Source organism: Fragaria vesca, linkage group LG5 (assembly GCF_000184155.1).
Source record: "Fragaria vesca subsp. vesca linkage group LG5, FraVesHawaii_1.0, whole genome shotgun sequence".
Lineage (NCBI taxonomy): Eukaryota > Viridiplantae > Streptophyta > Magnoliopsida > Rosales > Rosaceae > Fragaria > Fragaria vesca.
Genome location: NC_020495.1, coordinates 9,682,305 through 9,696,308, shown reverse-complemented (window position 1 = coordinate 9,696,308; position 14,004 = coordinate 9,682,305). Strand labels below are relative to the sequence as shown.

Genomic DNA, 14,004 nt, shown 5'->3' with positions numbered 1-14,004 from the left:
CTTATTGATGCTAATAAACCATGGGTGTAGAGAGTAATCGAAGGAGATGAAGCTCTTAATAGACTGATTAAGGGATATGGTTGGCGGTCTCAACAGTTCATGACTTTCTATATATAGGAGTATGTTTTGCAAGAGTTGCATAATTAGATAATTATAAAGTTAGCGAGAAAGAGTGTGGAACATAAAGTCAGAAATTAAGGACTGATAGTGTTTAGGGTTTAGGGTTAACAGTTGCATAATACCAGTCCACAGTCCATGTGAATATATAACTGCAGTACTGCACTACTGCAGATCAGAAGCCAGGGAATTTTGAAAATTTTCATAAAAAATGTCAGTCAAACCGGTTTTGGGTTGTTGGTTCTGCATGAACTTGTGATATATGAGTCAAAGATTTTAGAAAATCTTCATAGCCAGCTAGCTGTAAGAAATGACATAAGCTGAAGCAGTACATTTCTGGAAATGCTTTTTCTTGTGCATTTGAAATATCAGAACTAAAGACCTAATGCCTATAGATCAGATGAGATATTCATGAGAGCCATATGGACAGTGATCGATAAGAGATTCTACCTGGTTTGAGTTGGTGTTATAGTTGTTATAGCTTTTATTAAATTGCGTATAGTTGAGCAAATGGGGTTTATGCTTTGCTATAGAACTTTGTTTTGCTAGCTAGGTGAATTTGATTTTTATTCATAAATCCCAGTAATTTATATTCCTCAAGCCTTTTTTGGAAAAAGCTTGGTTTTGAATCTGAAAATCTCTATGAGACTATGACCGGTTTCTTGTACACCTTAACACTTAATGGACCTTGACAACTCTGGTACTATGGATCAGATGTTTCAATTTCTGCATTGTAAGTTTGTAACACAGCCTCACCGAGCTCTGTTGGCACAATCCACAATTCTGTGTTTTCCCATTCTCCATAGCTCTCGCAAAACGGTCCAACGGTGGCAACGGATATGAAGCATAACATAATGAAATTATTGAAATCCATTAACTCAGTGTCCAAGAAGAGCCTCCCCATGCCACAGTTAAAAAGAGAGACCCTAGCTAGGACTTGCTCTCCAAGTTTAAGTTCACTGTCATATTCATTCCACACACTGGCACTCTCTGTGTTCGTCATTTTGCATTCCAAGGTTGATGATGAAAAGAAAACTACACCAAAAATTCGGAAAAACAAGACGCCTCTTGTGTCGTCCAGTAAACACTACACCAATAATCGATTAGAATTTAATATCGGGATTCCTTCACTTCAACCATCTTCTGGATCCTTGACATTGGTTACAGCTCCTTGTGTCCTTCAGTCCCAGTTTTCGGGAAGATCTTCAACTCTTCAAGTTTAAAAGAAGAGATTGACCTAGGGTCAGGAATAATGTGAGACTATGATTACCTTGTTGTTCAAGTTTTCTATATTTATTGTCGTTTGGGCCTTGGGCCTCCATTTCATACAAATCGGGTTTTTGAAATCACTGAACCGGCCCAAATTACTAGTAGAAATCACAGTAGCGACTCACATCAAGGTCCTCTCGAATTTCCCATTAGAAAACATGGAGGACCAGTCGCCGGAAGTAGAAGCACCGCCGTCTCTGTTCCCGGTCACACCCGCCTCCCAGCAAGTCTCAAACGTCCCTCAATGGCTCTCCAACACCAGCTTCACCACCAACCTCTCCGTCATAAACGACGCCGTCGCCTCGCACTTCAAACCTGACCCGCCGCCTATGTCGCCGCCGCCGGAGGAGCAAGAGGAAGCACTTCCCCAGACGAAGCCGTACGAGCTTCTGGAATCTTCGTCTTCTGGATCCGAAGCGAGCGAGGATGGAGACAGGACTAGCAAGAAGAGGAGGGAGAAGGAGAAGGGGAAGAGGAGGAAGAAGAGGCGGAGGAGAGAGAGGTCGGCGGAGAGAAGCGGCGGGGCGTTCGGTGGTTTCGGGTCGAGAAAGTCCAGTGTTCGGGCTTGGGCCGAATCCAAGACTAGACCGTCGGAAAATTATTACTTCGATTCTAACGGCGACCGTGATAATCTGGCCTTTGGATGTCTCTATAGGTATCATCACTCTTCCACTTTGATTTGATTAGCCTTAATTATTAGGTTTGAATGCTAATTGTGCCCTAATTATTAGTTTTATGCTATGTTTAAATGTTTAAACCTTTAGTTTAAAGTTCAATATCTTGTTTTTGATGCTAGGTTAGTTTTTGATGTGATGAGTATGAAGCTTTTGAATGAATATGTGAGTTATTGCATTGCAATACAGGATGGACATTGCTCGGTACAAACCTTATGCTGCTGTTTCGGATAGCTCCGGGGATTTTCAAGCTTTGTATCAGGGGAATCGGACAGGTTCCGCATTGGAAAGAGATGCTGATGTTGATGCATTGGATGGTAAATTAAAATCTGGGGGTCGCTATTGGTCTTCAAAGTACATGGCATTGGAACGCCATAAGAACTTGAAGCGTCTTCGTTTACTTGCCCCCAGAGACCTTGCGGATACAGTTGCGGGTGATTTTATTCCTTTGATGGATGCTGAAACATCCGATGAAGGTGAAGGTGTTGCGGCTGATGAGTCACTCTCGAGAACTCCAGTAGTGGTGGAAGAATCATGGGAGGATGAGTTGCTACGCAAGACTCGGGAGTTTAACAAATTGACGAGGGAGCGTCCTCATGATGAGAAGGTTTGGTTGGCTTTCGCTGAGTTCCAAGACAAGGTTTCTGATATGCAGCCCCAGAAAGGTGCTCGCTTGCAGACTCTGGAGAAAAAGATTAGCATATTGGAGAAAGCTTCAGATCTAAACCCAGATAATGAAGAACTGTTGCTTTGTCTTCTAAAGGCTTATAAAAGAAGAGACAGTTCTGATGTATTAATTAGTAGATGGCAAAAGATACTTATACAACATTCAGGAAGTTACAACTTGTGGAGAGAGTTTCTGCATGTTATCCAAGGGGAGTTCTCCAGATTCAAGGTTTCAGACATGAGAAAAATGTACGTACATGCAATCCAGGCTATATCCGCTGCATGCAGAATGCACTATAGGCAGGTTCTCAGATTTACTCAATTTTCTGATAATTTTGTTCTATAGGAGATATATATATATACACTTTTTAGTGTGTCAAAGCCTCAAAATCCAGTTTTTATATAGTATCTGTTGGTTTGACAGGAAATATAGTATATTAATATCGTTTTGATCTAATGTTGAAGGCACATGTATATGATAGACCTTGCATGTGTTAGTCTGGTTTACCATATTAAGAAGTCTGGTCATATATTAAAAAGTTTGGACATTTGGCATGACAGTTACTTAGATTTATACATTCTGCAGAATTTTTATAGAGGATTTCATAATAAAAGAATATGGTTCACTTTGTTCTGAGGTGAATCCATATGATGAAATGAATTGAACCCTCACTCAGTGTTTGGTGTTCAACTGGAAAAGAGAAATGCCACTCACATATCATGTCATAAAGGAACTAGAATGAAAACTGCAAACCAGTTTTGCTTTTCGAGAATTTTAAATGAACACAGCTATTTCCATCTTTGGTTGAGCATGATGTTCTCATTGGAGTTCTGGATATAAAATCCAAAACTAGTATTTGAAAAGGTGCTCTGGTAAATATAACACGCAACATCACACCAGTTCTTGACAGGTAGCATCATTAGAGTGTTCTTGTTCAAAACTTAAAACGACCACCACCCCTCCTCCCCCCCATACTTCATTTTTTCTCCGGTATTGGATTCATAAGTATTTACCTACATTTGCCTTCTATTGTAGCAAGAGACAAAAGATTTTGCAATCTCTCAATGTAAGGATCACTTATTTTGGTTTTAATATCGTGCCTGTTTGATGCAGGGTTGCCAAGGAGATAAATCTCATTCAGATATTGCTATTGTTCAGCTAGAACTTGGTCTGGTTGATATTTTTCTCAGTTACTGTAGGTTTGAATGGCAGGTTGGCTACCAAGAGTTGGCCACCGCTCTGTTCCAGGCTGAAATTGAATTCAGTTTGTTTTGTCCTTCTTTGCTCCTCACTGAGCAGAGTAAGCAGATATTATTTGAGCACTTCTGGAACAGTGATGGTGCTAGAGTTGGAGAAGAGGGCGCTCTTGGTTGGTCCACATGGTTGGAGAAAGAGGAAGAAAATAGGCAAAGGGTTATCAGAGAGGAGGCGGCACATGATAATGAAGGTGGTTGGACAGGTTGGTCTGAACCACTATCAAAAAATAAGGAAAATAGTACCAGTACGGAAATGGAAGTTGAAAGTAATGCTGCAGTTGAGGAATTTCAAGAAGAAACTGAGAATGAAGATATCAAACAAGAAGAAGATACTGAAGCTTTGCTAAAGATGCTTGGTATTGATGTTGATATTGGGGCTAGTGGTGAGGTTAAAGACACTTCAACCTGGATTAGATGGTCAGAAGAAGAAAAATCAAGAGATTGTGATCAATGGATGCCTGTCCGTGCAAAATCTGAAGGTTCGCTCTGTTTCTGTGTTTATATCTGTGGATGGATGTGGTCTTGCTAAGATTCTTGATGTGTTTTTTGCTTTTGTTGTGTTGTTTTCCTTGATTTTTTGCTTTGAAACTTTTTATTTGGTTATCTCTCCCTGAGAAGTGGATGTGTTGAAGGTATTATGTACAAAGGATCCTGATATATATGCTCACAAATTTTTCTGTTGTCTTTGACCATACAACAGCTAAAGCCTCTAATAATGGCGGGACACCTGAGAGAGAAGCAGAGGAACACCTTTCAAGAGTCATAATGTATGAAGATGTTACTGAGTACCTCTTTTCTTTGGGCTCATCTGAGGCCCGTTTATCTCTAGTGTTACAGTTCGTTGATTTTTTTGGTGGGAAGACATCTCAGCGGTGAGGTTTCTACGAACATGATTTCTATATAATGTTACCCCATTTGACTAAAGTTTATATTTTAGTGGCAAAACAACAGAATCTGATTTCCACACTGAAAATATTGAGATTACTTGCATAATTTTTAGACTTCCAGGAGTTCCTTTCTTTTATTTCGTTCTTTATTTATTTTGTTTTATCTACTCTTACTTATTACTTATTTCTTTCCCTTTACTCATGAATACTGATGTACTTTGGCCTCTTCTCTGAACAGGATATCTACAAACAGTTCAGCTTGGTCTGAGAAACTCCTTGGCCTGGAGGCATTTCCACAGTCAGTATTACAAAGCCTGAGAAGGGTGCATGAGGTCTTAAGCAAAACACAAGATAGTTCAAATAGTTTCAGCTTGGAATCTCTCTTGGGGACCACCAATGACATCCATGAAAAGGCAGACCTGATGAAGTTTCTTCGTAATGCGACCTTGCTCTGTTTATCTGCTTTTCCACGTAATTATCTCCTAGAGGAAGCTGCTTTGGTTGCAGAAGAGCTATCTGTTGTGAATCTCAATCCATCCCGCAGTTCAGCTACCCCCTGCCGTGCTCTGGCAAAGTTTCTTTTAAAGAGTGATCGTCAGGTAGTTATCTTTATTTTTTTGAGTTCACAGTATCTTCCATGTCAGGCCCGTGTTCCTTTATTTAGACTCTTCGGACGGTCGTACTAATAGTAGCAAACTGTAAAGCTATGACTATTTTGGGCGCCTTTAGTCTATTTTGGCATTTTATGATTGAAGTTGCTAAAAAATGATTTCACTTGATCGTTTTAAAGATGCAACTTATCCGTGATAATATGGAGTTCTTGTATCCCTTCTCTTATAAAACAATGGATTTCTATGGTAGTATTTCTGATCTTGTCTATTTTTGCCTTTTATGTTCATAGGATATATTGCTATGTGGTGTTTATGCAAGAAGAGAGGCTTTTTATGGGAATATTGATCATGCAAGAAGAGTATTTGACATGGCATTGTCATCTATTGAAGGGCTTCCTTTGGTAAGGTTTTCATTTATATTAAAACTAATGGCATGTTATTGATATTTATTCATGCTTAAAATCAACCGATTTGTACTCTTAATTTGTTCAAAGGTTATGTAACAAATTTTTTCAGTACACTAGGATGTTAGTCTTGCCTTAGATGAGAGGCTCAAAGTTGAGAGATTATGAGTGTGGAGAAGTATACTTATTTCATGCACCATGCATATATGCTGATTCCTGCAACAATTAAATTTTATTAGCTGAAGGGTTGTATGGATTTTGTTTGTCGGTTTTACTGTATTTAATAAATCTTACACAACTGAGCAGGAATTGAGATCCAATGCTCCTCTTCTGTATTTCTGGTATGCTGAGGTGGAGCTAGCCAACAATCATGGAAATCGGTCTGAATCATCGTTTCGTGCAATGCATATTCTATCTTGCTTAGGAAGTGGTGTATCATATAGTCCGTTTAAATGTCAGCCATCAAATTTGCAATTGCTGAGAGCACGCCAAGGCTTCAAAGAAAGAATAAGAACAGTTCAAATGTCATGGGTACGTGGTGCTATAGATGATCAATCCGCTGCTCTCATAAGTTGTGCAGCTTTATTAGAAGAGTTAACTTCTGGATGGGCTTCAGGAATTGAGGTTCTGGATCAGGCTTTTGCAATGGTGCTTCCAGGTATTTTTTCCTGTGCATCTCCTTCTATCCTCTTTATTGTACCATTTGTTATTCCAGTGCAGTTCTCTATGATGATTCATGGTTTTACTTATAATTGTCATGTTCTGTTTCCTCTACCCTAAGTTCCTTTCTATACATGTGTTTTTCATTGTGAAGATAGTTTTGATTGTACTGCTATATATGATGATATTTTGAGTTACTTAAATAGTGGGTGAAGTTTGGAATGTTATTCTCTTTTTACATCAATTATACTTAAAGAGTCACCAAAATGTTTAGTATAAATCAATATATTTGTACCTGTACCAATTGTAGAAGCCTTTTTTATCTTGTTTATTATTTATTTGTTGGCTTCTCTGTTTATGCTCATCTTTACTGCATGTGAACTGCAGATAGAAGAAGCCATAGCCATCAACTTGAATTTATGTTCAACTTTTACATGAAGATGCTGTGGAGACATCATGGTCAATCAAGTCTATCAAAATGCTGGGAGTCCATTTTGCAGGGGCTTCGAATATATCCATTCAGCCCTGAACTTTATAGTGATCTAATTGAGGTTGGCCATTTTTATACAACTTCCAATAAACTGCGGTGGGTGTTTGATGACTACTGTCAAAAGTAAGTTCTTTATCCTTCTCTTCCTCTTTGTTAAGATATAGAGAGGGAGTCACCCGATATTCCCCAACTTGTTAATCTCTGAGTTCAGTCCTAGAGACCAAAACTAACAGAAAGTTCCCCTATGTCTGTTTGTTCCCAACACGTGGTGCCAGTTGGCTTCTTTAAGTTGATTTGGGCATTGGAATTGGATTTATTTTGCTAAATCTCATTTTTGAACTTGTATCACATATCCGAGATATCTTGCTACAGAAAACAAATCAGTTTGTCCCTCATGTCTAGCAATAGAAGAATACCTTTTGCACTCTGTAGGTGTGCTAGTGATTCAAATGTGTATGTGTGCATGGCTGGCCAATACTTTTACAGCATCTATTCAATGGATTGCAATATTGCGTCCTGCATCTTACAGATTTAGTATTTTATTTCATGACTTTCCATAATTATGTACTGCATGTCTAGCAATAGAAGAATTCCTTTTGCATTCTGTAGGTGCGCTAGTGATTCAAATGTGTACATGTGCATGGCTGGCCAATACTTTTGCAGCATATATTCAATGGATTGCAATATTGCGTCCTGCATCTTCAAGATTTAGTATTTTATTCATGACTTTCCATAATTATGTACTGCATGCACCATGACTGGGATTTTCTTGTTCTTGTAGTATGATCAATTGCATTAATTTTGGTGGATACCTTGATTTCATTTTGCTACAATTATTCACAGGAAACCATCTGTTGTCGTCTGGCTTTTTGCCTTGTCATTTGAGATAAGCAAAGGGGTATCACAGCATAGGATTCGTGGATTGTTTGAAAGGGCATTGGCAGATGATAAGTTTCATAACTCAGTTGTGCTGTGGCGATGCTACATTGCATATGAAATGAACATGGCATGCAATCCTTCCACATCCAGGCGAATATTCTTTCGAGCTATCCATGCCTGCCCATGGTAAGATTTTGCTCCCTTGATGAGGCCATAAGTGCCCTATCCTGCTGACAACTGCTGGTTTCTTATTTCTTTATTCATAAACTTTTGTAGGTCAAAGAAGCTATGGCTCGATGGTTTTCTCAAATTGAACTCCACCCTATCAGCAAAAGAGCTGTCAGATCTCCAAGAAGTTATGCGGGATAAGGAACTGAATCTGAGAACAGACATTTATGAAATTCTTTTGCAAGATGAGCTAGTGGTGTAACCATCAAATGCAACAAATGGTGCCAGGTAATACTTAGAACGGACGGCTTTGGAATAACGTCTGTTAATCCGTTTTGTATGGAGGCTGTTGGAATTGAGATGTACGTGGTATATTACAGGGTATCATGAGTTCCAATAGAATCTTAGTCATTTGAAAATTGAAAATACCGTGTACAGTGAATCTTTTATTAGCAGAAATTGAAGTACTAAAGCTTTTGTAAACACGCAGTTCCTTCACTAATCTACATAGAAAAAGGAATGAAGCTGCATCAAGATCCATGCAGTGCAACTTATTATCAAATCTTCCTCTCTGTTAAAAACTGAACATGAAAGGAAGAGAGAAATGAGTCGTGGCTCCTAGTAGTAGAATTATCTGTAGCTTGCCACTGAGCTCCTTGTCTGCTGAAGAGGGTGTATGAATTGGATTCTGGTTAGGACCACCGGAAGCAGGTGTTTGTAGTCCTGGTGAGGGTGGTGCTGATCCAGAAGCCGGCGAACAAGACATTCCCGAGAGACAGTTTCCGCTTATACTGAAGATACAATATGAAGGAAAAAACATTAAAATATGACAAAAAAAAAACTTGGTTAAAACATGAATGAATTGAAGCCAGGCCAAGCACATATACTTGCACTAATTTCAGGTTCTTATTATCTGAGAGAGAGCTGGGTATAGATCCATTTAGTCTGTTGTCGGACAAATCCCTGAACATAAAGTACAGTTTTCAGTGTTTACATAATTACATATGCAAAAATGTGCTTGTTGGTTCAGTTTAATTTGTTATTTGTTAATGAAGGTCCTCGCAGCAGTTTGAGATTAGGTATGGAGCCCAGGAAATCAGGAATAGCTCCATCCAAGCTGTTATTGTGCAAATCACTGCAATTTATAGAAGTGAAAGAAACGATCAATCTTTGGATGGTTAATTTCGCTACACACTAGACTAGAGTCATGTATTGTTAAGTTACGTGGTAAAACTCACATTGTCTGCAGCGCATCCATGGAACTAAAATCTGGAAGTGTACCGGACAAGCCGAAGCTACCAAGGTTCCTGGAGATTTTTATGTTTCTATGTTAGTTTGAATATCGGTAACTGATTTCAGTGATCCGATCCAGAAGAAGAAATTACTTACAGTAATGTAACAAAGCATTACATTGAACCCGTTCCCATGCAAATGATGATGGTAGACAAGGATCCCCACTCCATTTCTCTAGTACATCAAATCCTCTCTGCAGTGCTGTTAGTCCTTCCACTATTTGTCAAAAGAAAAATATCAGATCGAAGATCAATCAGTCACCTAAACCAGAACATAAGCCATTATGCATGCAGTTTGAAACGAATTAGGGACGTACGTACCATCTTTGGTTTTGGTTCCTTGTGCTAAAGGTCCGGCGATGCTATAAACTTCATAGGCATTGATGAGGGGAGGAATGGAGGAATCATCAGCTGCCTGTACGCTGAAATTAGTATTAGAAGATGCCGTCATGTTGGTGATGTACACTACGGCCACGCTTCCAAAAGGTGGAACCACAGGTTGACCATAATGCTTGCTGTCTATCCAAACTTGGACGGATCGTTTCACCGTTTTGTCGACTTCAGAGAAGTAAGTTGTGATGTAAATCGGTACGTTCTTGTCGTCTGGAAGTCCTCTGGTGGTTAGCCCTATTCCCCAATAAGTTCCTGAGGTTGTCAGTGCATTTCGAAAATCGAAACACAGATGCCGGAGGATTATCTTGTGCACCACTTGTGTCAATGCTCCCACCGTTACGTTTCACGCTCACAATAATTGACGAGAGCGTATTCAGCGCACCCGGGTGCGCTGTATAATTTTCAATAATTGACCCGAAACCAGTCACCGGCTCCCAAATTCGATCATAGGCATCATTTGGATATCTAATTGCATGGTAACATGTGATCCATAAATGTGCTTAGTCATGACCTAAAGGTGCAAAATGATGTGACAGAAGTGTAGAGCATACCTGAGAGTTTGATTTGCACCATCGTAAATCCGATTTGCCAAAAGCAAAGCATAATTGGGATTGATATGGCTGTACATGTTGAAATGTAAGCTTCGAATTTCCAGTGCAGAAATGAATGGGATCTGATCATCTTCAACTCGAGCAAGACATATGGTAGTTGTATTCTGCTTGGCAATATAGATTGCCTCATAAGAAGCAATATTCGGTTTGTTAACGGTAGCCCAGTAGGTGCCATCAAACTGAAGCTCAAAGGTCGGAGAAGTCTTGTTATCATAAAACCCCCAATGATAGAAACTTGCTCGAACCAGAATTCTTTGGCCAGCTTTGTCAACTGGGATGGTGTAACAGTTTTTCTTCAATGTTGGGAAGATTCTAATGCTGGTGCTCCAGTCGTCTTCGGTGTCCATGTACTGCAGAGCCTGGGATTCATGCTTATTGTTAATGTATGCATCGTCCCCGCTCCATAAGATCGAATTTTTGTGTTTGTAAGTGGATGAACCATTGAAGCCACAATCGATGCTCAAGAACACAGCGCCAGAGGGATTGATTATGACAGAGAATAACAGAGCTATAAGGTTGACAAGGAATACTAGAACATGGGTGATAGCCATTGCGCTACTTAATTAGGATGCTATATATCAATGAACATATGCAAATTAGTTTGCTTAATCTGCTTATGTATAGGCCTTGCGTTTTGACTTTGTTACATATACATTTTCCATGGAATTCATTATCGCCGACCGGGAATATTATTTAAGTTTAACAACTATATATGAATTTCTTCTTCTAAAAAATAAAAATAAAAAACCTCCCCATTTCGTCAGCATATTAGCACCTGGAATCTAGAGGACATTGATGAATTAATCAAAATGGGGGACTCAATAATATAAAATGAAGCAAACACGGGTTAGCTAGGCGAGAAGAACTAATAAATAAATAAGCTGGTCAAAATTAATGCCAAGTATTCTCCTCCCTGATGTATTATACGAGGTCTGATATTGCATCAGTACCTTACTATATATAGTATATCCAATGATTATTAATCATGAACCAGTAATAGGCATACACATGAGGATTGACTCATCATAAATCATACATATTGGTGTAGGTACGATGTTGTCATACCACGGCAGAGACCGACATGCAAATTTGTCCTAAATCTGATAGGCCAAGGAAAAAAAAGAAAAGAGAGAAAGCATTTTGGTAAGTTGGTTGGTGATCGAGGAGTTTAACTGTTCAAGTCCGTCTTTAATTTGATCCACGAGTTTAACTGTTCGTGTAGAAAACCCATATATATATATGGAAGCTCGATCAGAAGAGTTTTGATCCTGTAATCAAGCCCAATAAAATTATGCTCTATCGTTCTGCTGTAAGAGAACAGTAAAGTCCATCCATGGGTGGTGGTGGTACGGAAACCCTAGCTAGCTTCCTGGCATATGACCCTACTGATAGTACTCTTTCATGGAGTCACAACCATATATCGATTTCTGTTGAACTGTTTATGCCTTTATGGTACTACTTCATAAATTCCAGCAGCATCTGCATCCTGAGCTACTACCATCACGTACCCACGGAATTAAGCATGGCCAGCGAAGCTATATCCAAAAATCTTTAAGAATTCCAATAACATGCATCTCCAATGCACCAAAAATTAATACGCAGGAGTACTGCAGGCAGAATATAAGGGTCAAAATGGTATGCTCAAAAGTTTTTTAGGTCAAAAGATTAATCCGCGCCGGTGGTCATCTCAAAACTCTTCATATGCAAGGAATATCGATCTTATGTAGCAGACTAGCATGCAGTTAAAATGCCAACTATCGATTTGCTTAAAAACTAAAATGGTTTTAGCCATTAATTTTCACTGAGATAATGAACAACTGACAATAGCTGATATTATTCAAGATTTGCATTTATATATAGCAGTTGTCCCGATGAGCGAGGGTGTTTGATCGACGAGACTCCTTTTATTGTTCATGATGTGCTATCATGATGATTTTCCGTAATAGTATTCGGAGTTCATGCATGTATTATGTTCACCAAGCTCTAAAGTTTAAGATGAGTATGAGAGGCTAGCTCCCATTTCGAAAAATATCTGGTAGTCTGGCACAATGTGTTTGTCTTTATGTTAATTTAATTTTATTTCAGTTAAATATCTGATACAATGTGTTTGTCTTTATTTCTGTTATGTTCATTAACCATTAATTCTGAATTTATCTAAACATTTTGTCTATATGATCTCTACATCAGAATATATGTTGAAACTAATTAATACAAGAGGTGTCTACATACAAATTATGTGTTCTAATTCTCTGTGTGTGATGTGTAAACTTGAGTCTATTTTACCACACTCGATCATCCTGTATATGAAATGTCAGAAAAATCTAATCCGTGACCTCTCTATAGTACTAGAGTACTAAACTATCAGTTTTTCCATATAATTTACAGAAAACAGCTCGATCTCTCAGTATTGATCAAGTTTTCAACATTAACACAGTTTCTCCATTCCTTGCTAGTAACTGATTAACTTCCCCAAGCATGCATACCTTAGATGCTACAGATCTCTCCTTAAATATGATTTCTGTGCATCGAGGCAATGATCATTTACGTACATACATCTAGTATGATGGAAGTAATTACACATAGTTAGGCTTAATTTATGTAAGTGACAGTTTTACACGTACTGATCGATGGAGATATCGTTGATCATCATCTTCATCATGATCAAGATCCAGAGGTACGTATATACGTGCCAATATTACTTTTAGCTAGTAACACTTCCACCAGAGAAGAAATCTATGAAAGGAGCACCGGCTGCCTTGGTATGTTCCTGCTGTCTGATAGCTTCCAGCTGATCAACCTCCTCTTCATCCTTTCTTGTATTGATGTCTATCACTTCACTTCTGTTAGACTCAGTGTTCACTTGGAGAAAATCATAAAACTCAACTGACTCATGATTTTTATCTGCAGCATATCAAATTAGAAACCAGCATTAAAATATCGTTAATTAATCGACTGATGAAATCTGTACGGAGTTCTACTCTATAAATAGCGCTATTATACAAAGCGTAATACTTTACCTTGGTGCATGGTATTGGGATAAAACTGATGATATTTGTTTGGAATTACAGGAGCTAGAGTAGTATTATGAGTAAATGCAGCAGGATGATAATGAAATTTTCTTTCAGTAGCACTGCAGTAATTTCCAATATAAGAACTGTCATTCATCGTCTCGTGTCGACAACTGAGGATCATCTGCAAGTCTTGTTTATAATTTGAAGAGGTTTTTGGTATTTCATTATGATTGATGACTTGATGAGGAGGAGTAGCATTAGTAGTAGTCCTATTCATCCTTTTTGCATGAAGATGATGGTGAAGCCTGGACCTCTCTCTTCCTCTGCGAGCCATAATGACATGCCAATGGTTCTTGACTGCATTGTCGGTGCGTCCGGGAAAAAGCCTTGCAATAACAGCCCATCTATTTCCATGGATGCGATGAGAAGCTAGGAGCCGCTCTTCTTCCTCTTCGCTAAAAGGGTTTCTGTTGATTCTGGGGTCTAACTGATTGAACCACCTTAACCTACAGCTCTTTCCTGCGTCACAGATTCATTCAGTATTTTCAGTTTTTCAGAAATAAAAAAATTAATCCATGCATGTACACAAGTACTAATTGATACTCTCTCTCTCTC

The 14,004-nt window shown here is 38.8% G+C and overlaps 3 protein-coding genes across 3 annotated transcripts in view; 1 reads left to right on the top strand and 2 right to left on the bottom strand.

Moving 5' to 3' along the window:
- The first annotated feature begins 1,526 nt into the window (after nucleotides 1-1,526).
- Nucleotides 1,527-8,562, top strand: LOC101295624 (protein NRDE2 homolog). The gene is made up of 10 exons (XM_004299443.1): nucleotides 1,527-2,041; nucleotides 2,250-3,030; nucleotides 3,841-4,462; nucleotides 4,690-4,855; nucleotides 5,109-5,469; nucleotides 5,772-5,882; nucleotides 6,192-6,543; nucleotides 6,933-7,158; nucleotides 7,879-8,100; nucleotides 8,191-8,562. Exons 1-10 carry the CDS (start codon nucleotides 1,545-1,547, stop codon nucleotides 8,342-8,344), a joined length of 3,492 nt encoding a protein of 1,163 aa, XP_004299491.1. The 5' UTR covers nucleotides 1,527-1,544; the 3' UTR covers nucleotides 8,345-8,562.
- Nucleotides 8,563-8,774: 212 nt separating this feature from the next.
- Nucleotides 8,775-10,929, bottom strand: LOC101311678 (uncharacterized protein At1g24485-like). Its single transcript, XM_004301184.1, has 5 exons — nucleotides 10,319-10,929; nucleotides 10,189-10,232; nucleotides 9,696-10,019; nucleotides 9,500-9,591; nucleotides 8,775-8,873 (listed from the first exon to the last, which is right to left on the bottom strand). Exons 1-5 carry the CDS (start codon nucleotides 10,927-10,929, stop codon nucleotides 8,775-8,777), a joined length of 1,170 nt encoding a protein of 389 aa, XP_004301232.1.
- Nucleotides 10,930-12,726: 1,797 nt separating this feature from the next.
- Nucleotides 12,727-14,004, bottom strand: part of LOC101295335 — a 2,122-nt gene continuing 844 nt past the window's right edge. The window contains exons 2-3 of the mRNA XM_004299442.1: nucleotides 13,396-13,908; nucleotides 12,727-13,279 (exon numbers count right to left, since the gene is read on the bottom strand). Coding sequence (XP_004299490.1) covers nucleotides 13,080-13,279; nucleotides 13,396-13,908 — 713 coding nt within the window. The 3' untranslated portion in view covers nucleotides 12,727-13,079. The remainder of the gene's footprint in view (nucleotides 13,280-13,395; nucleotides 13,909-14,004) is intronic.